This window comes from Sciurus vulgaris (assembly GCF_902686455.1).
Source record: "Sciurus vulgaris genome assembly, chromosome: X".
NCBI lineage: Eukaryota > Metazoa > Chordata > Mammalia > Rodentia > Sciuridae > Sciurus > Sciurus vulgaris.
The window spans coordinates 45,111,040-45,136,361 of NC_136471.1; the positions used below are offsets into that span (position 1 = coordinate 45,111,040).

A 25,322-nucleotide genomic window follows, 5' to 3' on the forward strand; every position below is an offset into this window, starting at 1 on the left:
ATCTCTATCTTCTAATTTCAGAAATAGGTTGGTGAGAGGCAAATTCATTCTGTTTTATCAAGACTCTACTGTTGTATATAGTTTTGGACACTTTTGGATAGATGATTCCATTTGGCATGCATTTTAAAGACTACCTTCCCACCTGTTAAGTCAGGCACTTTTAGGTACTAGAAACATGCCTTTAAGTAAGGAATGCTTGGGAGATTTTATGGATTTATAATGTAAAATATTTGATGAAAAGTATATTGAATAACTTTGAAGATCCTTATATATATCTCTGCATACTGCAATATAATGTGTTATCTTGTGAAGTAAATCACATTCAATTCAAATATTTGTGTAAACCATCCAGTTGAATATCTTGTTTTTGTGCTGTTTTTATGCTACCAAATGATCATTGTCATTACTCAAGAAGCTTGTCATTACTCAAGAAGCTTGACCCTATTACTATAGGGTCACAGTGGCCTCTCTTGTGTTCCTTTTAAAGATACACTAAATTTTAAAAGAGAATTTTTATATTGAACAATCTTAATCTCATATTCATGAGGTAAAATCTTTTGAAATTATCACAATATGTTATGGCCCTTTGGTCACTAGAATACAGATGATACTTTCATGAGACAAGGAATGAATTTGTTCATTTTAAGTGGTTGTAAATAAAATAGCACAAGGGACAATCCAAGCAAAAAAGTCAAATTGTCATGTTTAATTGAAAATGTATGTTAAGCACCAAATGAGGCACATTGACATATGGGATGGCAAAGCTACAAATTAAAATTAATCCCAAGTCTGATTTTGTACTTATCTACAGTTTGATTGTAGACAAACTCCTGAAAATTTAAATCCATATAGAATTCATTTTCCTCCTTCTGGAACAATAGTTTTTAATCAGTTGACATGGTTGTGATCTACAAAAAACATGACATGTGACAATGCTTTCTGGAATATATTTAACCTTAATTTATTAGTTTCTACCATTCAGTTGTTGGAAATAAAGAGAGTCACAGTCAATGCCTTTATTGTCTTAAGATACCTCTATATGAAAAAGTGCTGTGAGATTGGAAATCAGTGTTGGGAAAAAGTTCAGTTATATTTGCAGCATTGGAGCCTATAAACCTGCTGCTCCCTTTGTGAGTGATAAAGTTACTAACAGTTAATGTTCTTCAATTCATGAACTATCCCATCTCTATGGTTTGGGAATGGGTTCCCAGGATGACACTCTCAGCTTCAGTGCTTCACTGTGTTCAATCTAATTGTAATTTGTGATGACACTTTTATCATTGGCTCATAAATCTGTCATTTTAAGAAGTAGAAATCAGTGGGCCCTATGTATAAAGTTGGATGTATCAATTTGATTGTAGTGAATCAAATTGGATTTAGCTTCTAAAAACCTGGAGAAGCTTAATGTGTTCATGAAGCCAAGCTCCTAAATGCCTGGCTTCTCTTGACAAATTAGGCCCATACCCAATTGGCACTAATGGGAAATTCTGATGAACCTCTCTCCAGAATGCCCTAAAATGACATGAAGTACATGGGACCCTGCTTCTAATGTGTCACTGCTGAGACATCTGCTGAGAGAAGTAATTTCCCTCTGATTCCAATCTTCACTGACAGCCTGTCATGCTGATGTCGTCTTCTGTTTTCCATCATCAACCTGCACTAAACTCTTTCATAAATGCCAAGAAAACATAAATATTTATGCCTCTTTTCTGAATAAGGTTCCTCCTCTTTCTACTGGACTTGAAAATACTGGGGTGAGAACGGGAGGGAAACAGTATTAAAATTTGCCTGGGTTTTACCCATTCCATGTGAGTCTGCCTATGTGTATAGTCTCATGTATTTAGAAGAAATTTTATCCATTTCTAATTTCTCTACTTTAGCTGGAAAGATTTTCAATCAGATTAATATCCCCCTCTTCAGCCAGAATTCCTACTTCAATACCAGGCAGAACCTCTAGCATCTTCTAATCAGTGCATTATTACATAATTTAAAGAAATGAATATTCCTCTAAGGAGTCCTAATAACAAGGCATTAGACAAACACACTTCAATAATGACACCAATCAATACTTTTGATAATTTTATTTTTAGAAGTTGAACAATGATTCATTACAGAGTTTCTGATGAAGCAATTACCATTCTCAAAAGATTGTTTCAATATTTTCAGAGTATAGATTGAATACAAATTGATTTAAATAGTCACACTTATTGAAAGAAATTGAAGAGTACTTAAAATATCCCATTGAATGTGTGTGGCATTATTCCTAGTTTTATAGTGTCTCAAGTAAATGAATTTGGCAGAAAACACATTAATTTGTCTCAAAACTGGTAGTATGGAAAACATTAAAATTATGCATTCTAATGTGTGTGCATGTGCGTGTGTTTGTCTGTGAGTGCATGTGTGATTCTGTTTTGCTTGCTTTAATATCTAATGATTATTTCTCTGTTCTGTTCTTTTGCGGATCTTACCTTACTTCAACTGACTCAACCACTCAGAGGTTTTCTTATCAGCCCTATTCATCCAACAGTTTCTAGTTTTCAAATATTTCCAATTATACCTCTTATTTTGAACAAGGGTTTTAATGAAAAAAAGTAAATTACACTAAAATAAAACCACATTGTATCACCAGTGCTGCTCACAACCTGCCAGAACTTTCATGCTTCAAACCATAGGGCTAGGAAAATTGGCTTACAGAAGCCGCCTTCCATATATCTCTGTGATGGGCTGGGTTTCTAGGTATTGTTGCTACAAAGGTAAAGCATAGATATAATTTATTCTATCTGTCACAAAGTATAGTGACTATGAAATTTCATTGTCTCTTCACTTTCTTCTTTCAGCTGGCAAAAGGTGTGGAAATTCCATATCAGTTTACATCAAAATTGGAAATAGTCATTACCTGTGAACCACTTCAAATATTTTCAGTCCTTTCTGTTTGGTTAACTAACATTTCAATCCTCTTCTTGATATGTGCCCAGTTTCCTTTCTTCAGTAATACTTTATCCATTAAAGCTCAGTTACACATTACAATCTCTCTTGTGTGGATACCTCGGGGTGACTTTGTAGATGCCATTCATTATTGTGTATGTGTACTGGAATAACTGCCACAGAATATAAATGGGAGTTGACTTCCTAAAATAGTTTTTACTGTATTACTGCCTTAAAATATGATTTTAAGATAAAACTTATTAAGCTTAACACTGAGTAAATATTATGAAGAAAAAATGAATTCCTTAAAATACTTTTTTCTACATACTACCTAAATGAGAAAAAATTCTGAAATTCAAACATAGCAAGCTCCATTTGCTCAACGATGAGGTACTTGCACAAAGTTCCCTCGTGGCCTTTTGGTGTACAAATTTAAAATAAGGAAGACTACTTCTAAGGAAATAATTTGACATAAAAGTTGTTTTTTAAAAAAAAACTACTGCATTTAAAAAGTCATTTGAGTTGTAAACACTCAAGGATAAGTCAGTTTTAGGATCACATTATTGTGTCACAGTAACAGAAATGTGAATCACATTTATTAAGTTAATTTGTGGATTTAGGTTCTCCTACATTCTTAACATTGAGCTACTACACTCTTGATAAAAGTTGTTAGGAAAATCCAAATCTTCATTTCTGGCAGTAAAGTGCTGCCAAAGTGTGCTATGATGAAATCACACAGTCAGCTGCTTTTTATTTTGGTTAACCAGGTAGTTTGAAAATTATTTTCCCACTAGCACTATCTTCAGGTTTTTGAACAGAGCTAGAGGAATTATTAATGAGGTATACTTTGTGGTAGTTCTGTTGCTTCTCTATTGCTCCAGAACTAACCATGCTACTGAGGATGGATATGCAGAAATCATGCTTTTCACCAGGTAGTAGTTACCATAGGTGAGCAAACATCACCTATTTATGGCGTCTATATATGGGTGATGGGCTAGCATGACATTCAGTACTCTAATTTTGTAGACTTAGATATATGATGAAGGTTGTGTTTTTTTAAAAGTCTTGTCATTTCTTTACCTACAACATTAAGTCATTACATATGTAATCACTACTGCAATAATTTCAAATTAATTTCTGATTTCATAGCAATAGAAATTTGAAAATATGAAGGATTAGCAGTTAAAATTTTGTTATATTTTATTGTTTTTATTTTGCTTACTAAATGAAAGGAAATTGCAAAATAGTTTAATCTGGGCTAGGGCAAATATTTGGTGCAGTCTGATGGTCCTACTATTGTTAGATAATTTTGAAAAAGTCAACCAATCTTAGGGATAGAATTTGACGCCTAAAGTATTTAAAAAACAAAAACAAAAACTCTTTCTACAGTACATATGTATTGGAGTTCAGTCCTGCATTCAGGCTTGCAATTGTATTATTTGGTGGTATGTAAAAATAGCTATTGCACATCTTTGGGGGTTGTGAGAAAAACTAAGCATCTGAGGCTTTCATTCTTCGTGTTAAGAAGTAAACCAGTTTAACATGAGTGAAAAGAACATAACTGGTCTCTAACTGTGGGCTTAAATTGTGAGAAAATCAATGAATTTCCCCTCTTTATCACTATAATTTTCTCTGGGCATGCAGGTCGTTCAACCTTAGTCTGTGTTATAAAATATTCACTACAATTTTTGTTTCATGATCTAACCATTGTTTCTTAATATGATAAGAAAAATTACATGTAGTTGGTTTTATCTTTCTGAGAAACCTTTTCAGGGTCAGTTCTTTTGAATGGTGCTTGTAATATAATTCATAACAGGTTTCTTTACTCCATGTTGTAAATATGAATACAGATACTGTCCAAAGTGTCCTAAGAGTTTGTTTGAATTCACAGTAACAAAAGTTACAAAGTTTGTGCAAAAGATATTGTACACCACTGGAGAACATAGAGCTTGCTATAGTTAATTTTATATGCAAATCTACATTTCTCATTAAAACTATTCTGTGCTACATTAAAAGTTTCTGATTTAATTTTTCTCTAACAATAAAATTGAATGCTCATTTTAATCTCTAAAATCTGAAGATGCAATTGTATATATGTGATGTTTACAAATGTAATAAATCACTGGAACCTTTTAAACACTGTAATTGCTTTGGAGCTCTTCAAGTTTTCCAAGGGTCATGAAGTAAACACGGCTGTGGTGATTGCGCAGGGTAGAGGTAAAGAACAGCTTTAAAAGAAAGAGAAAGACACCATCAGTAGATATTTAATATATCGTAACCAGATATTTCATAAACAAAAGTGTTAAGTACTAGTACATAGTTAAAATTTCAATTTATCTGCATTTGCTAATTAAAATACTAAGCCATACTGTTGTTTGGAACACATTTTCCTCCAACCACAGAAAAAATTTTTAAGTAATTTGGAATTTAACTTACATACTTAAAAATAACCTTCCCTATATTCTAAAAAATTGTAATTCACACAGTTTAAATAAAATATTTTGTAGGTGAGACTCATGCTGATTTTTTGTTTAGTTTTTATTTTTTTAATTTAAAAATCTACTTTTCATCAAGTTGGCATTTCTTTCATAAAAGGACAATTTTTCTAATGTTATTTATTATTGCTTTTAGTGTTTAAGAAGCCACTGAAAATTTCTGCTTGCTGCAATTTTCTGTTTCAGTGAAATAAACTGAGACCACTACATTGATATTAATGAGTCACACCAAATGACTTACAGTGGGACATATTGGATAAACATGTACTGCTCCTCAGAACAGAGCATGGACATAAATATCAAGCACAGGTCCCCTTGTTAGGACTAAATTTTTTTGATATCCACAGTGGATAAATCCTTAGGAGAATATGAGACATAATAATGATGATGAAGATAAGGTACACTGGCTACTTGACTTCACATATTTTATGTGCCAGACATTCTTGTAAGATGCTTGCCATGTACATATTTTTTGAACTTTCACACTTGTTCCCAAAGTAATTATTAATATTCCTATTTTGGAGATGAAGAAACTCAGATGAAGGCTCAGAAAGATCAAACTCCTCAGGTTCTCATTCCTGATTAGCTGGAAGAACAAGGACTGCATAGGAGGTTGGTGTGGCCTCTAATACTGGTTCTTGACATTGCATTGTTTTACATTGAAAATCAGCATCCTTCCTTAATTTGAAGTGCTTTACTCTGGTTGTTGTGATAATAACTTGAAACCTCTGCAATGTCTTTTAAATGGGAAAGTTTCTTATTAGGATTATTTCTTCACACTATTATTTACCATAATATGTAGGAATGGTAATGGTTCTGAGCAATGTACTTTTCCATCTAGCTATTTGAAATAATTGTTGAAATTGATCAAATAACAGAAATAATCGCCAAATCTCGATTTTATTTTTTCTTTTCTGCAACGTAGACTTCATAATAGCCACTTGTGAATATGTATTGATAACTTGTGCAATACCAAGCATAAAAGTTATCATGTAATTAGGTACTCTGAAAACATAAAAACCTTTTCCTTTTTGTATTATTGGATTATGTTGAAAGTTGTAAAAGACTTATTTGCCTCCCCTTCCCACAAAAAATGCTGACAAAGATGTGGATAAAAAGGAGCTCTCATTATTGGGGAAGTAAAATAGTATATTCATTTTTGAGAATAGTGTGGAGGTTTATCAAAAAAAAAAAAAACAAAAATAGATCTATCATACAACCTAGCTATCCTACCTCTGGATATAAACTCAAAGGAAATGAAATCATTACACAAAAGAGATACTTGTATGCCTATATTTATTGCAGGACTATTCACTGTAGCTTGAGAATCAACCTAGGTATCCATCAGCTGATGAATGGATAAAGAATATGTAGTACATAAACACAATGGAAAATTATTCAGCCATGAAGAAGAATGAAATTCTCTCGCTTGCAGCAAAAAAAAAAAAAAAAAAAAAAAAATGAATGGAACTGGAAAACCATTATGTTAGGTGAAATAATCCAGGCACAGAAAGACAAGCACTATGTTTTTCCTCATATGTGAAAGCTAAGAAAAGTTGTTCTGAATGCAGAATAATGATTACTAGAGGTCGAGAAGGGTGTGGAGGTGGTAGATAAATGAAGGTTGGACTTAATTGGTGTATACTGTATGAATGGGTTGAAATATCACACTGAACCACATTAAAATGTACAATTAATACACATTAGCCAAAAACAAAATACAAAAATATTTTAAAAAGACAGATTTGCTCAAGCACTTTTGTTTAAAAACACTATTTTAATATAAATATGTAAAGGACTATGTATCAAAGATACTAAATTGATAAACCAAAAAATAGATAAATTGTGCTTAAGACAGAACTAGAAAGAAATTTATACGTTTTTTGAAAACAAGGACTTTTTGAAACAGAATTTTATTATCTACCAAATTCATATTTCTATTGGAAAAGGGAAATTTGTTTTTATCAATTGTATGCCAATTAAAAAATAACCAAATGTAAAAAACAAATTTCTTTAGTTAATTTCAATGATTGCTGTACTTTTACTCTAACTGAAGGTATCAACTATACCTTGTCACCTCGGGTACACAGAAATCTCAGCTTCTTGATTGACCTGCGTTTTAGCTCACTTTCCAGAGCCCTTGATTGCATAGAGCGCACTTCAATGGCCTTTTGGCCCCATCCTGTGGTTCGTTGGGTACACTCAAAAGCTAGAATATCAATGAAAAAAAATCAGAAAACCACAAAATCTTTCCAGCAGTGGTAGATTATAATCACTATCAACTTTTCATTATTACAGTTTATTACTACCATGCAGGTTAACCCATCCCTTTCCCCCCTACTTCTATACTCAGTGATTTGGCCATTTTGCTGTTCAACAGTATTTTTTAAACTAGCTATTCTAAGGCACCATTGTGACCAGCACTACATCTCTATTAAATCTTGTATTCATTTTCTCTAAGGCCACAGAAAATGTCAAAGATTCATTCAACTCTGTAGAAATCCAAATCTAGTCACAACTATTCTTCATTTAATAGCTATCTAAGTGAGGTACAGTGTTCCTAATAAGGATTATGAATAAGGATTCATGTTTGTGACATACATGAAAATTTAATTCATAAAAATTAAGGGTTAAAAATGACTTGTTCAAATAATTACTTTAGCAATCTTAATATAATTGAATAAATTACCATGTTATAAGCAGAACCAATGCTAAATTGATACTCTTAAGACATTTCCCTGCTCAGGAAATTTTTATTAAGATCTTAACTCTTTTAGCCCTGTTTTATAATACTTTGTGACAATACAGATTATGACAAAAATTGCCTTAAAGCAGAAAACCTAATTATGTAGATAACCATACAGTTAGCTGCTGTTATAAGTTATTTCATGGCACTGGGAGCAGCACAATCATTAAATGTTTGAATTTCAAGATGCTATTCTTTATGTACTTTATAGGGAAATATCCAAAAGTAAATTAAATCATGACACTTAATATAATACCAAGATGTGTAACTCAAGTTAAAATAGTCTAGAAAACACAAAATAAAGCACTTTCATTTTTATATTAGCTTTATTTACATCAGAAATTATTACTTAATTTGACTTCCCATTATTTTCTCTTTTGAAGGGAATAAATTCTGCTTGATACAATTATAGGCCTTTTAATTGTTTTCCTTATCTTTATCAAAGTTTCCTAGGATGACTTTGTTAAAAACCAAATTTACCCAATCTACATATGTATCAATTAAATATACACTAAAGAACTCATAAAGGAATTTTGAACTTCTATAATAACAAATTTGTTTTAAATCAGGGATTGAACTCAGGGGCACTTTACCACTTAACTACATCCCCAGCCCTTTTAATTTTTTTATTGGAGACTGCATCTTTCTAAGTTACTTAGGGTCTCTCTAAGTTGTGAGGGCTCGCCTTGAATTTGTGATCCTCCTGCCTCAGCTTCCCAAGTCGCTGTGATTACAGGCATGTGACATGTCTGCTCTGCAAAAATGACTTTCATATGCATGGTATGAGCAATGAATCTCTCAAATAAAATTATCAAACATTTATTATCTTCTGCTTCCTTTATTATTGTAATTCAAACTAATTTTGTATATGAAATTGATAACAAAGTTATAATTAAATTAAAATTATATTTTGATTCAGAAAGTGGCTGTCCTGCAGGAACTTTATAAGTTTTATTTCAAACTAGAATTACAATCACTCTAGCTTATAAAGAAGAAACCAGTGACCTGAGCAATGGGAACAGATGATAGGTTTAGTCTATGGATTTTTTTTACCCATGTGGTTACTTCATTAAAAAGGGCATTTTTGTCAACAATCACACACAGAACAAAGCTTCTTAAACATAATGCACAGGCTACTTACTGATTCCAACTACACATTTCATATGGCATCACATAATTTCCACCTTACTTCTGAAACACATAAATCTGCCATTTAACCAAGCTACTGAGCTGGCTTGCTTTCTGAAATAGAACCCACTCCGTGATTTGAAAGTGGGTATACTTAGTAAAACTTTCTGTAATTGTTATGCTTCTGTATATTTGTTTGAAAATGCAGAGCAATATTCTTATTGATCTCATCGCCAAAGGCATTTATCACAGTTTAAGGAAATGTAAAATTTAGATACAGAAAATCTGGATCTGGATGAGTTTTAAAAAGCAAAGCAATTGTTTTTAGAAAGAAAAATGAAGTAATTGATTTCCTTAATATCAGTGTTATGACGTAGTACACTCTCAACATATCCTTAATACTTAAACAAAATATAAGGTGTTTATAGTGCTATAATTTATATGTAGATGTCTTTCAAATTCTAGCAACTTAAGATGACTTTTTGGTTTAGGTTAGAAATTTTCCTGCCTCAGTTTAAGAGCTATACAAGATGACTTTTCAAGATCTGTTGCTGCTGTGATTATCTAGTGGCATAACTATAAATGTATCTTGAGTTTCCAAACTTAAACTGAATTAACTTTTTCCCATTTCTAATTAACATATTGATCATAAAAGCATTGCTATAAAGGTTATAATATGATTTTTTTCACTTTCTTTTGCCTGAGATCTGTCAATTACACTGTTAGCATTTACCTTCTGTCAATCAAAATGGCTTTAAATTTTCTGTTAGTTCTTACCTTGCTGAGGAAAATGGAGCAGGTTTTCATGACAATCCTGAACCATGTATGTAAACAATAAAGGATTATGCAGATGTAATGCAAAGTGCCATCATCCCATAGGGAAAAAATGTCCATTATAAATCAGTTCCTTCAAACTGGTGCTTAAAGTCACTTGAGGATCATTTTCAGTCATTTGATAGAGATTTCAGAGGTTTGAAGCTTCTCTCTGGACAAAGCACCTTTCTCTCTTTCAATCTCTCTCTCCTTTCTCTGTTCTTTTCTATACACACACACCACACACACACCTACCTTCTTCATTTATTTGCTTCCTTTTTGCTTTGTTAAACTCCTCTTCCTTCCAGGAATAGTTATTCTTCATTTAATCATTCTACCCTCTCTAATATTTTTACTTTTCCTTTGCATTCTGGTCTCTATCTACAATCACAACTATAGTCACCATGCCTCAAAACTATGCACAACAATCTCAAAATTATTTGGATTTCTCAGCCCTGTAGTAAGTCCATTGGTTAGGAAGAAAAAGATGTCCTGATCTAAAGAAGATAATAAGGTAATTTCCTCTGCGTTGCCATCTGAGTGGTATTGAGGTCAGACATATTGCCTTTTTCTAAATGATGTGATTCTTTGCAGGCACATCATTCACTGAAGGAACACTATTGACTATACAGAAGAGAAATATTTTGCTCTTCTTTGACTGGAAGTTTCCTAAGACAAAGGTAAGCCCCCAAATTAACATGATGAAAACAAGCATTTTCAACATTTGTGTAAAATTGCAAGCAAAGGGAGTGAAAGTAAAATTATAGATTATTGTGGACATGAATTAGTTCCTATTTGAATTATGTAACCATTTCAAATGAACCACTTAGAAGACCCAAATCAGTCTCTTTGTGGTATTCTTCATGAATGTGATAAGTTTATTCCACACAATTGCTTCACTTTACTAAGAGAATAAGTGTGCAGGATTCCAAATTACCACTGTACTTTGATAAAATATAATAATTCAGGAAACCTTCTCTTGGGACACATGTTTATCCTTGCAAAGCTTCTCTGGGATCATATGAAAGGATAATAAATTGTATACATACCAACAGAAGATGGTATGTCTTTCCACACTTCAAGGATCTTCTTGAAGAGTTGTTCATTTGCTTCCACAGAAAGAGCTTCAGCGTTGAAGGTGAGCATCATGCCAATTCCCAAGCAATCAGGTAAAATGATGATATTCTGTGGTATAATGATTTCCAGGGGCTGGAATTATGTTCCATAAAAATTTATAGGTCCAACATTTTATCACTACTATTTTAATTGAAGCAGCTTGGCTGAGCAATAAAGACCAAAGCGATTCAAAGTATAGGGAAGAAGGTAACAAAAGAGCTGCTTTCCTTATGTCATAGAGTGATCACACTTTAATATTCTCCTTTTTATTTAGGAGAAAGAATGGTTTGAAAAAGGAAGAGATATATTTCCAAACACAGAAATTGCTTTAAATTGCACAAAGTATAAGGTATAATTATAGAAGAAACATTAGACAAGAGACTTGGATTTGTTTCACTTCAGAAATTAATGAATAATTTGATAATGAATGTATCATCCAAGTAATAAATCCACAATCCTTGGTTGTTAGTAAAATTCATTAAAATCAAAAATAGAAGATAAACCTAAAAATTGCTTGAGCTTAATACGCTTACAAAGGGCAACTTTATATTCTTCACAGCTTGAAATATAATAGTCATACCCCTTTGCAAAAAAATGTAGGATTTCTTATCCAATTTACACAATCTTCAAATCTATTGAATTCACAAATTCAGAGATGTATTAGGTAACATAAGAGGAAATACTAAGAAATATCTAAGTACTTCCAAATTTTAGGATGCATAAAATATGTGACAAAATTTGCTTTAACTACAGATATTGTCACAGTAACAGTACTTCCCTGATAAATAAACAATTGTGTTCTTCTATTGTTTCTCCAAATTAGAAGGTAAAAGAAAAAAAGATCAAAAACTATACTTGCCAAACCCAGCGTACTCAGGCCAAGGGCTTGAGGCCATGTCTCAGCAACAACAATCCTTAAAACTAAAATGGGGATCCAGAGGCGAAAAGCAATTTTAATGCGTTCCCTGGGCACTTGCATGAGCAATTGAATCAGAAAAGAGATGAAGGAAGAGAATAAAAGAAATTGCAAGAAAGAAGGTTGTCTCAATAAAATCTGCACACAATAAAACTGGACTGCTGCAAATCCAGACAGCCTCTGAGGTTATTATCTTTCTTCTCAGATGATTTCTGAAGTAACCAGATATTCTTTAGCACATGTGGCTCCCTTGTAGCATTACAACTTTTGTAATATAGCACTCTTGCAAAATTATTATTTTTAGTACATTCTGTTTCAGAAGACACCCCTCATATCCATTAGAGTCATTTTTCTTTTAATGGGTCAAGGCACTAGGGCATTTGGCTAAAAATATTTTTGAATATACATAAGGTATCCTAATTAGGTCAGAAAATGACTTTTAAAAATGCATTGTATCTCATTGTAGCTTCCACAGTAATTAATGAATTTCTTAAAAAAGAAATCATTTTCCTTGTTTATTAGTCTGGTGAAACACTGGGTCTAAACTTCTTCAATAACTTTTCAAATAAGTATAAACTTGTATTAATGCTGCAGTGCTCAATATTGCCCTGGATTCTAAATAAATGCTCTTGGACACAATGTCAAAACTAAGATGCAGGAAGCTATGGAAGAGTAATATAATATTCATGATATATAAAAGAGCAATATAATATTCATATCAGAATTATTCTGATGTCATATCTAAGTGGTTTTGGCTGAGGTTGGTTCAGTATTTTTTACATTATAAACAGGGTAATTTGCATATAATCATAAATAACCCTTGGTGATCAGCTAATGATTATTAATAAAACTAAAAGCCTTTTAAAAAGTCTCCACTAATGTTCTGACAATTGATCCATGTAATTTATTACAGAGGTATGAGATGATTCTGAAAGCTATTCAAAATACCACGTCTATACTAATTTAATAGTGCATATATTTTTTTTTCCAGGAATTTTTACACAATGCTTAACGGTTACAAATTTAATTGTCTATAAATTAGGGATTAAAAAAGCAGTTAATGCAGAGAATTGTTGATACAGGCTTTCCTTTCAAATGTAATTTTCAATAGGAAAATCAGCATTGCCACCATCAAATTTTAGACAAAGAATTATGTTTTATATGGTATATATGTAGGGGTATAATATCATGCTTAATTTTTTTATATAAATTATGTGAGTATATTTTTAAAACTATCCATATTTTAGATGCTGCACAATATTTTCACTACTTAAGTGTTAAGAGTTGAGGTGTATTTGCTTTTTTCATGCTGAACCCTTTGATCAGAAATTACAACTGTAATTGGTACAATAAAACAAAATTTTATGATAATTTACTACATACCACAGTTAAAGTAATGCAATAAAAGAGGATACACATAATAATTCTGTATACTTTCATTGCATTTAAAAATATGTTAATGTACTGTGGGGTACAGAAGGACTAAGACAAGGTCTTCAAACTCAAATACCTCTTAGGGCCAATTATTATAAATATAGAAAGATAGATGGATAGATGTTGTTGAGCATATATCCTATCTAAAATGGGGCAAACATGAATCAGTTCCAATTGGCCAGGTAGCAATGTGGGACTGAGGTTTCCAGGTATTCCAGTTTATCAACAGAAGTATAGATTTTAGTTGTAAACTTTACTCATTGAAAAATAAGCAATGTGATAGACAAACAAAATACAGCTGCAGAATAGAGTCAGCTGTTTGGATTCAGAAGCTATCGGTGATTTTTGTTTGTGTGACACTTTCTGGAAATCAATACTTACATTTTAGTTTTCCATTCAAGTATAGGTAGTGTGATTCACATTTTAAGCCTTTGAGAGTTTTGGTAATTGGAAAAAATTCAGTGTTATATAATAATTTCTAGGGATCCGAGAGTAGTATCTTACGTTATTTGGCAGGGTGACATCAGACATAACTTCAGATTCTGCATCAATGATGTGATATCCATCTGCTGAGCTGAAGAAAATCTTTAGTGTTTTCTCAGCACCAATAGCCAGGTCAACTGTCACTGGCTTATGACCAAGTGTTGGAAATACCTGCAAATATAAAACCAAATATGGCCAAAAGGCATTCGGACTAAGGTAAAAATTTCCCCATTCTTTTCTAGGTTTATAAGAGCCAGACAGATTTTCAAAATGGCATATTGTATTTAAAGACCTATGTATTTGAACTTTTCTTGCATCTGTTACTACAACAAAGACAAATATAGTTAGGGTTCTAAATATTGTTTCCCTTCAAATATCAAATTGTTAATGATTGTCTAAGAGCCTTATATGCCCCTGAACTGTTTGATGTCTTTAAATTCCTTGCCTTGAGCTTCAGCAAATGAAGGAGCTCATCTGGTCTCTTAAATCGGTTTGCTGGATCAGCTGCCTGTATTTTTGCCAGTATTCGTATATAGGCTTCATAGGACATGTAGTCTCCTTCGGAGTCTGCTGATTGATCAATGCATACTTGGTAAGGAATGAAAAAGGCCAGACATGTTAACCTACCATAGATTGGGTGCAACCTAGGCTCCTATAGTTTCTAATACAAGGAAAGAAAAGGCCAAACAGGATTCATTGCCATGATCAGGTCACCATGGAGGGCTGAGCATTGCAGGGTTCACCATATTGTAGTCATGAGTGGAATTCAAGAACTGGAGTGAGGACTTGGACAGGAACTGTGTATCAGGCTAGACAGATTATTGATACTTATCTCTTTGTTTTCCAGTCCATACCAGGTAGCTCTGACCAATCAGCAGACACCCAGGAACAAACCCATATCCAAATACTGACAGTAGGGCCAAAGCCCAATTTAGGAAGATCAGATCAGGGATGTGATTTGTAAGGACACATTCAGGTTGTCTACATAGTAGACTGTGCTATTTATTTAAAAAACAATTATAGTGCAGATAGTTCTTAAGGAGCTGTTGTAAGAATCAGCCCATCTTTATCATATACATATGATGTTAGGTCTACAAAATAGACCATGTAAACAGATCCTATTCTAAGATATAAAAGTATTATTTGAATACCTTGCTGAGATTGAGAAGGATGAGTCTCTATCAGTGCTTTGTAAAAATCCATCTATGGACCAACTAGTTCAGTAGTAACTGGAACATTTGCTAAAAATATAGATTTACAGGCCCTACTCCAGACCTACAAATTCAGCCTGGGGTTGAGTCTGAGATCTAAATGTCTAACAAATTCTCCAGGTGATTCTGATGCACATCCAGGTTATATTTGATAGAACACTGTCATTTCATTAATCAGCCTTCATTGTAATGGAGTATATACAAAATAATCTTATTTAAGTGGAATTCTAGAGCATTGTAATTAAGTTACTTACAGTCCTTGGTTTATGTGATGTGATAAACAGCAGCTTGTTTGGGACACTAAATGTTTCCCTTCCATGGTTCATCCATAAAAGTTCAGTTAAACCATAATAAAAGTGGAAAAATGAGTAAACCTAAACACTGCTATACCTCACAATAGTTCTAGAGAGAAATGTATTTAGAGTTCCAGTTTGGAAGGAAAGTAGACCCACCCATTTTCTACATAACCCCAACTATTCTAAATATGGAAACGGAACAAAGGTTTTCTCTTCCCTCCTTCCTTTTCTTAATGGTGTCCCTCTCTCTGCTATCTTCACACAATTCTTTACCTTCCCTCTACTTTCCCCCTACTAATGACAAAACAGGGATTTTCTGAGATTAAAGTCATTTGGGGTGGCACCCAAAGCCTATGTTTGGGCATCTAGAAGCAGATGTCTTTATGGTGACTACAGGAATTGGGAATGAGAAGCTGGTGGGGATGTCCTGTGAAGAGAGGGGTAAGGGAGTTCCCTCACATTCTCCCTTGCTGTGTGGTGCCTGTGGATTATCTATGAAAGGATTAAGTGATAATTATTGATATGATACATTCCAACTATAAAAGAGTAGTATATATTTCCATCTAAGTATTCAAAAATATTTTTAACAATTTCTTCTCAAAAGAACAATTTCATGATTCAAAGGAAAAAGAGATCACTTACTTTAATAGCAGTGCTTTCGTCAAAGGACTTTGGTGCCCATGCATAAAGATGAATTGATGATTTCAAAGCAATTGCAATGTATGTTGTTTCTTCATGTTGGACTACAACAATAAAATAAAAAGAAATAACAATGCCACAGAATTAACAAGGATATTCCGGTGGTTTTATTTGTTATTGCAAATGTCACAACCACTTTGTAAGAGCATAAACTGTATAATTTTAGAAAATCTACTTGGTTACAATTTGATGCCCCCTAATGTAATTAGATTAATATGTGCTTTAAGGAGTGTCTGCATTAGCCTTCAAGAGAATTCTAAATTGTCCACTTAAAACTAAAGAACACTGATGAAAACAAAATTAAAGGCCTAAATAAGTGGAAAGACTTTCCATGTTCAGGGTAGACAATTTTGTCAAGAAAGCAACACTATCCAACATAATATCTGCAGATTCAATGAAATTGCTAAAATTCCAGTGGCCTTTTTTGTAAAAATGATTAATTTTCACACGAAATTGCAAGAGGTTCTGAATAACTAAAACAATCTTTAAAATCAAAGTTGGAGGATACACATTTTATGATTTCAAACAATTTCAGTCACAGTAGCTTAAATATACTTGGAACACAATCAAAACAAGTAGGTGAAAGTCCACTACAATGAAAATTATAGAATACCACAAAAAGAAATCGAAGAAGACCTTGGAAGACAGAAAGACTTCACATGTTCTTGAATGGGTAGAATTAATTTTGTCAAAATTTCCATGCTACCAAAAGCAATCTATAGATTCAATGCAATTCCCATCTAAAATGCCATGACATTTCTCACAGAAATAGAAGAAAAAGTCCTAAAATTCATATGGAAGAATAAAAGATCCGGAATAGTCAAAGCTATCCTGAGCAATGAGTGATGCTATGGGTTTCACAATACCTGATTATACTACAGAGCTATAGTAACAAAAACAGCATGGTATTGATGTAAAAGCAAACAAGAAAACCAATGGAGTAGAATAGAAGACACAGAGAAAAATCCACATAAATACATTCATCTGATCCTTGACAAAGTGCCAAAAAATACACTGAAGAAAAGATAGCATTTTTTTAATGAATAGTGCTAGGAAAACTTGATATCACTATATAATGAAACTAGATCAAATGATGAATGGATAAACAAAAGGACAAAAGGTGATGTATCTATAGAAAGCAACACTATTGAAGTGTAAAGAGGAATGAACAATTAATGTGCACCTTAAATTGATACATTTCATAGTATATAAATTATTTCAAGAGGACTATAAAAAGTATATGAATGTATATGCTTGCTCTCAGCCCTTCTGATTCCCATGAAATATGTTTTTTTTTTTCCTGATAGGTTTATATTCTACATTAAACCCCTCTTCCTTGGCTGGTATTATGTTTTGGATATGGGTGTTCTCCAAAACCTCATGTATAAAACAATGCAAGAACATTTAGAGACAAAGTGATTAGATTATGAGTTGTGACTTAATCAGTGGATTAATTCACTTGAATGGATTCACTGGGTAGCAAGTTTGGCAGGTAGGTTATTGGTTGAAGTAGGTAGGTCACTGGGGGCATGCCTTTGTGGGTGTATATTTCTCCCTTATGAGCAGATTCTCTCTCTCTCTTTCTCTCTCTCTCCTGGTTGTATTCTCCTGAGGTGCTTTTTCCTCTGCCATGCTCTTCTTCCATGATGTTCTGCCTCACCTTATGCCCAGAGAAATAGAGTATGCTCAATTGACAGAACCTTTGAAACTGTGAACCAAAACACACTTTTCCTCCTCTATGTTGTTCTTTTCAGGTCTTTTGGTTACAGTGACAATAAAATTTACTAAAACAGTCTGGATATTGATTACTTTTCTCTCTCTCTTTCTTCTTTTTTGTGTCTAGCTTTCTTTTTCATTTCCTTTTGTGTTGTTCCTAAGCAGGTCAAAGGAGCATGGTTAATAAACCACCAACAAATACTCTTGGTTAAGCAAACAATTCCTATCAATTTTTATGGAGAAATAATTGGTGCCACTGTATTGTTCTATGAATCTTGGAAGGCTATGAAAATACTAATAAGTATGATTCATTGCTATCTTCCTATATGAAGCTGCTACCAGTCTACCTGTTAATGGGACACACCTTTCACTATTATTTCTTTTGTTGGTCTCTGAGTGCTAGGGTTAAAAGGAATGGGGTCAGCCAGTAAAATTAGACTTAACTAGTACAGTCACTAAGAGCGCTGATTTATTAGATGGCTACCTTTGTAACCATGTCTTACTGAGATAAAAATTTAAAAATTAATAGGAAGTAGTTCTGCAATGCAAACTCCTATTTGGGATAACTTTTAACTCTGGGGAAAGCAAATTTATATCACATGGTTGGAGGGAAATAGTGATATCAAAAAGTAGAAGAAATTAGGGTATATATTAATTCCTTTATTTATCTAGGTCCTCATTTCCCCTTTTAATTGTGCATATGTACAATTTTAATGTACGTATGTGCACACATTTGAAAACATATCCTGGAAAAGTCACTTTATACTCAGAGCAACATTGGTAATTCAGAATAGAAACATTTTGTTGACATATACATATATATCTGTATATATATATCTCTATCTATCTATCTATCTATCTATCTATCTATCTATCTATCTATAATATATATATAATGAGATTTGAGCTATCTCCAACCTATGCTACTAGTTAACCTGATGGGGTATTCAGTGCTGAGAAAAAGAAGATAAAGAGGAATCATAGTAGAGGGGATTTGCTTCAGAAATGAAACAGAATGGGATGATATTACTTGACAGTTGTTTGCAGCTGAAAGCAGGGTTCTGAGGCCTTAGAGTTGCTACGTCATTTCATAGTGGATGGTTGTGAAGAGCCTGAAGATATGAAAACATTTTCTAACCAAATAGAAACAGTGGTTACACTCGTGAATACTGACAGTGGAAGCAAGAGTCAGCATGTCTTAGAAGATTTTTTTCTGACTCATCATAAAATTTCCTGCTCAGTATTAAGAGAAATTCTTTTTTATTGCTGTTTCAAAGAAAGAACACACATGAGTCTCTTCATACCGTTGAAGGTACATCAAGAATATTTATATAGTTGAAGTTATATTTAGGCAGGAAAAATCAGTTTAACTGGAATATTCAGGTTGGATGGGAAGGAAAGAAAGATGAGGAAGTAAGTCAAATTTAACTTCAATTACTATTTCAGTTGGTCATTATTTTCTCAGTAATAGCCAAGATTATAGCAGAAAAGACCTAAAAGATGTCTCAATGAAATTCACAAATTAGTTCCTTTCTCTATTTTGCATTTCATGATTATGTACTTCACCAATAAAAGAAAGCAAAATTTGAATAGCTATATTAAATATGAAATGGGACATACGGACACTGAAGTGTTCACAACCAGTCAACTTATCAATAGCTTTGCAAGCTTCCTCTGTCTTCAGCATTTCTTCTTGCCTTCTTTTACTTTCTGGATCATTATTCAAAATCTTGTTTCTCAACCAAGTCAAATGATACACCCGAAGTCTGTTCTTACGGCCTGATGGATAAGAAAAGATATAGTAGTTCAATTCCATCTAGCCTCTTTTTTCTATCTTAGAAGAATAAAAAACAATAAAGGTATTTTGCCTTTTTAAACAAATGTTTGCATTAAGGTAACTTTTAACACATTACATTGTATCAGTGTCCCCTTCAGGATTTGGAAATATCATAGCTAAATCTATCTTCATGTCTCAATTCCAACAGATAGTTAAAGTGTCTACTAACTACCTCTAAGCCTGTCTAAGGTGAGATCTAAAACATTTCTCTGGGACAGGTTACAACTGCCACTAAGCAGGCAAAAAAATCATTCATTCACTTGAAATTTGGATTTATTAATGTCATGATCCCTCTGGGGTTCAGAGACCTAGTGGTTGTCCCTGGTAATGTGCATGTATAATAGGAATGTCTGAATATTGACTGTTTAGGTATTTGGGTCCATTAATATAAATCTCTTTGCATTCTATTATTCTAGCATGCTTATAAAAGAGTTTTATTATTTTTAACACAGTTTATCTTTTTTATTTTTATTTTTAAATGATTTTTAATATTTAAAAAATTTTGATTCATACAAAATATTTGTACATATTAATGAAGTACAATGTGACATGTTGATTTATACATACCTCAGGCAGTGATCAACTTGATATAATTAGCATAGCTATCAACTTAATTATATTATTTTTTAATGGCGAGTACATTTAATTCTTCTCTTCAAACTCTTTTGACATATAAAATGCATTATTGATAATTATATTCATTCTGCTGTGCCACAGTACAACAGAATTTATTTCTCTTATCTGATTATATCCATCATCTATTTATAACTATCAGAGCCTCTCTCCCTTTCCTCCTATTCAATTCAGTCTCTGGTAACCACTACTATACTCTTCACTTCTATGGGATCAATGTTTTAGTTTCTACTTGAGTGAAATCATATCTTTAATATTAGTTTCCTAATTGTAAATTCCAGCAAATTTTTATAATTAATTCAAGAAACATGGGCCATTAAAATTATGCATTTATCTCCCTGAAAGTGATTTTTTTTCTAGTCATATTAGGGTTTATAAGATTTTTTATTATTATTTTTACTTGTAGATGGACACAATACCTTTATATTATTTATTTTTATGTGGTGCTGAGGATCAAACCCAGTGCCTTACAGGTGCTTGGTAAGCACTCTACCATTGAGCCACAACCCCAGCCCTGGTTTATAAGATTTCTAATCTCAACAATATAATTCTTACTTATATGATTAATGTGTTTTAAGTAAAGTTTTTAGAGCAGTATTAGGATTCTATTCTTAAATAGTAAATCAAACTATTGAGTATCTTCCTATACTTATAACCTCAGTACTATGCTAAATAAAAATAATACACATTTAAAAGAAGATCAAACATTAAAGAAGGGCATATTTGAGTTAGAGAATACTAGATAAAAGATAAAGAAATCTGTTATCTACATGTGTAGTCTCTAAGGTTCCCAGACAGTCTTAAAAATACTAAATATTGCTTTTGTACCTCAAATAATTATAAATGAATGTTGAGAAAAGTGACTTAAAAAACCATGAGTTCTGAGCATACCTATGAAGTGTTTTCTCCTCTAATTCAAATTAAAGTCAAATTGATCCTATTTAGGAATACACATAATCAGTGTGTGACATGGCAATTTGCATACTAATATATGTTCTACACACATATTTATATTATAAAATATATGACTCAGATAAATAACTATGATTAGCATGATCTTATTCTGTAATGAAACCTATTTCTTCAACATTTCCTCTTTTTAACTGTCATTTTTTACCTATAGTAAGAATTAATACTATTGCTTTTTTGATACCAGGTCCTGTTTAGTAATCTTAATCACTGTAACACCCATTTACTTGCTGTCTAATAGTCAAAGATTCAGGCTTTGACCAAAACTAAGAAATTCAGCCATTGTGTAGGGAAAATGTAGGATCTTTAAAAGGGAATCCATTCTTGTAACCAACCCTATCTTAGGTCTTGTGATAAGTTGATGCTAGGGACAAACTTCTTTAATACTCAATCATTTGAATGCTTTGTTCTTTGTTGTTTCTAATACATCATAAGAAGGGCATATGTTGGATCCTGATGTGATCAGGTGTGCATGAATGGATGTGAAGTACAGCTGGGAACTTGTAAGAGGCTACTCTGAAAAGAACCTGTAATGAAGCAAATAGTGTGGATTTTCTTATCAATAAATTAGGAGCACAGCCATCAAAGTAAGTTAGTTTCAATTGTAAATAGAGAAGAAAATACAAGTAGAAGAATCTGGTGTCCCAATTAAAGGTTATATTTAAAGTATTCTCCTATGAACACTTTCACCTGAGAAAGTCTTTAACCCAGTTTGCAGTCTAATTAATCTGCATAATTACTCAGCTAATTTTAGTTCTTAAACAAACCAGAGATGGTAATCAGCAAGTTGAGCGGCTCTACAACTTGAATCTGGCGAAATGGTCGTCGCTTTATAAGTTTAGTAATGTCTGCCTTTCCACTTCTGTCCATCAAATACAGATTAGATCGGGTTCCCAGAAGCAAATTGACTCCTGTTTATGCATAAAAAAGAAACATACTATATTATATCATTTTATATTTTATAAATGGATTTATATTACATTTTTTGTTACTCCAGTGTGCTGATCTATATAAAGGTGACTTTTATCACTTTTAGGTTAATGTTAATCAAATACTGTGTAATACTTACTCTTTACTAACAGACATAAAAATGTATTTAAATATATGAAAAGATAGAAGATAATGTTTTCAAGCAAAATTCTACGGGCTCATGTTTGGTATGCCACCTTGCAAACAGAATTTCCCTATATCTTAGTACCCTCTAGTAGCATCCCAAATTTTATTTTATTTTATTATGTCTTTTTTTATTGTAAACAAATGAGATACATGTTGTTTGTTTGTACATGGGTTAAAGGCATACCATTTGTATAATCATAACTTTACATATGGTAATGTTGACTGATTCATTCTATTATTTTTTCCCTTCCCCCCACCCCTCCCACCCCTCTTTTCCCTCTATACAGTCCTTCCTTCCTCCATTCTTGCCCCCCTCCCTAACCCTAACCCTAACCCTAACACTAACCAAATTTTATTAAAATCAATCAATTCTTTTGAAAATTATCATTAAACATTCTTATACATAGGGTTTAATTCATATACAAAGGGTTTAATTCAGTTCATTTCTTATCCCTAACTATAACTAAGGGTTCTAATGCTTTTAAAATCATTATATGTAGATAATTTTTTAAATCGAATGATACTGTGTTTATGCAGATGTTAAAACTTTTACATTGCTAAATGCCTGTAAAATTGATTCTTATCTTCATGTATCTAAATTCCTATATTCTCTGTCTTTTATTTCTTGACTGGGCCTATTTTTTCAAATATAAGCACTGTTTAAAGAACAAATGAGAGGACTGAAGTAGAAGAACTGATATTAAAACACAAAAGTATTGTGGCAGTTTTTCTCCATAAACCAAGACCTAGGAGAAAATTGGCCAAGTAATTTGCAGGAGAAAAATTCAGTGTCTTCCATTTATATAATATTTGTGCTCTGAGGGTTTAAGGAGAAAAGACAAATGTTTCTGCCTTCATTTGCTCACACTGTCCTTCTCCAAATCTCAAGTCAATGGCAAGTTTTGTAACTGCATCTTCCTCCCAGAAGGGAGTAAAGGAAGGAGGAGGAAATATTGTAAATTTTTACTACAACTTTTATTTTTCAAAATATAAATCACTTGTTATAAAATGAATTAGTAGACATTATTTCGTTTTTGGGTATTTGCCAGACTGAACTATTAAACGCCTTCTTATTATCTGATACACTCAATTAGCCTAACTTTGAGGATAATATTTTTCTAAGTCAACTAATTATGCTTGGTACCCTGTTCTATTTTTAATTTAAAGCACTATCTCTTATGCAATCATACATTAAGTAAAATCTATCAAACAGAAATCAGAAGTTGACATTTACTATGGATTTTTATACTCCTTGCATTCATTAATTCTGCTTTATTTGTGATTCAACTGGGTTGAAGTAAAATACAGTCTCAGAACCACCCATATGATGATAACTCTCTGGAAACAAAGGATTGTAAAGGTGAAGTTAAGACCTACAAATCCTCAAGACTGTTTGAAAACAAGATCCTGCAAAATCTTTTTTATAAGACCTATTTATCTGTGTTATGGTTTGTATCTGGAATGTCCCTCAAAAGCTCATATATTGAAAGCTTGGTCTCCAGGGCAGCAATATACATGTTGGAAGTGACTGAATGATGAAGGCTCTGACTTCATCAGTGGGCTAACTCATCTGATGGTTTAGTAATTTGAATATGCTACTGGGAGGTGATAGAAACTGTAGGCAGATGGGTCACGGTTGGAGGAAGCAGGTTGTTGAGGGCACAATATCTGTCCCTTGCCCCTTTTCTCATTCTGCTTCCTGACTGCTATAATTTGAGAAACTTTTGTCTACCACATCTTTCTGTCATTGTGTTTCTGCCTTGAAGCCAGTCAGTCATGGACTGAAACCTCTAAAAACCAGCCAAAATAAATCTTTACCCCCTCAAATCTGTCAGTATTTTGGTTGCAGCTAGAAAAAGTTGACTAACACAGTATTATATGCTGAACACTACTCTAGATTAGGAATACTAGTTTTAAAATTTCAAATTATTATAATCTAGTCAAATTTTATGTTTTATTTAAATTAATTAAAGTTACAAAAAATAGATTAAAAAAGCAGGAGGCATCAATTCAATCATCAAAATTCTTAGCAAATAGTTACATTTTTATTTGATTGGTAACAACTCAGAAATAGTAAACAAATGTTTTACATCTATGATTTTCACAGGTTTCCTACATAGATTTTGAAAGATTCTTTTAAATAAAATCAAGTTTTGGGACTCAAACTCACCCCATAAAGAACCACAGAAGATCTCAGAAGTGAATTCCTTTTCATACATGTGAATTAGTGGTTTTTTACATGCAGGAGAGACATAGAGTGGGTTAACATTAACTTCAGAGGGTTGCTTAGGTGATTTCTCAGGTACTTCCACGAATCCAGCATATACTGTTAAGAATTAAGGGACAGATAGTAAAAGAGATTACTAATCTATACATCATATGTGCATCAATGTTTCCACAAATAAGAAACAACTAGAAAAGTATATTTTCATTTTTTTTGCATTTCAATTTTACTGGAGGTATCATTTTAGTAGTTCATAATCCATCAGACAAGACAAATAATGATGGTTAAAATGCATTGCTAAATATGGATTTATTTTAAGTTATTATGATTATAATGCAAAAAAATCCAATAAGGGACTCAATTTCTCAACCGAATCTCACATTTTATGCACCATAAAGATTCAGTGAGGAACAGATTTTTATTTTATTTTTTAAAAGTTTTTAATAGTCCCTTATACAAAATATTGTGGTTAATTTAGATGCAATCATGCATGTATGGAATATAATTTGTTGTATTTTAGTCCCCAGAACTTCCTCTTTCCCTCCCTCCTCCTTCCTGCTTTTCC

General features: G+C 32.6%; 1 protein-coding gene and 1 long non-coding RNA gene across 16 annotated transcripts in view; one reads left to right on the forward strand and one right to left on the reverse strand.

The window, feature by feature from the left end:
* LOC306651963 overlaps nt 1–25,322 on the forward strand; it is a 318,748-nt gene that overhangs the window by 41,879 nt on the left and 251,547 nt on the right. For 12 of the 13 annotated variants that reach the window (XR_013761263.1, XR_013761264.1, XR_013761265.1 and 9 more), the window contains 3 exons: nt 10,702–10,787; nt 11,226–11,276; nt 14,090–14,272. This is a non-coding gene — a long non-coding RNA (uncharacterized lncRNA). The remainder of the gene's footprint in view (nt 1–10,701; nt 10,788–11,225; nt 11,277–14,089; nt 14,273–25,322) is intronic. The other variant, XR_013761269.1, reaches the window with a different exon arrangement.
* Nucleotides 2,052–25,322, reverse strand: part of NRK (Nik related kinase) — a 128,996-nt gene continuing 105,725 nt past the window's right edge. For 2 of the 3 annotated variants that reach the window (XM_079124948.1, XM_079124949.1), the window contains exons 21-28: nt 24,704–24,859; nt 22,185–22,328; nt 19,599–19,757; nt 16,206–16,306; nt 14,078–14,227; nt 11,157–11,292; nt 7,490–7,629; nt 2,052–5,153 (exon numbers count right to left, since the gene is read on the reverse strand). In XM_079124948.1, the coding sequence (XP_078981074.1) occupies nt 5,058–5,153; nt 7,490–7,629; nt 11,157–11,292; nt 14,078–14,227; nt 16,206–16,306; nt 19,599–19,757; nt 22,185–22,328; nt 24,704–24,859 (1,082 nt within the window). In that variant the 3' untranslated portion in view covers nt 2,052–5,057. Of the gene's footprint in view, nt 5,154–7,489; nt 7,630–11,156; nt 11,317–14,077; nt 14,228–14,501; nt 14,645–16,201; nt 16,307–19,598; nt 19,758–22,184; nt 22,329–24,703; nt 24,860–25,322 lie in introns of all 3 variants that reach the window. The other variant, XM_079124950.1, reaches the window with a different exon arrangement.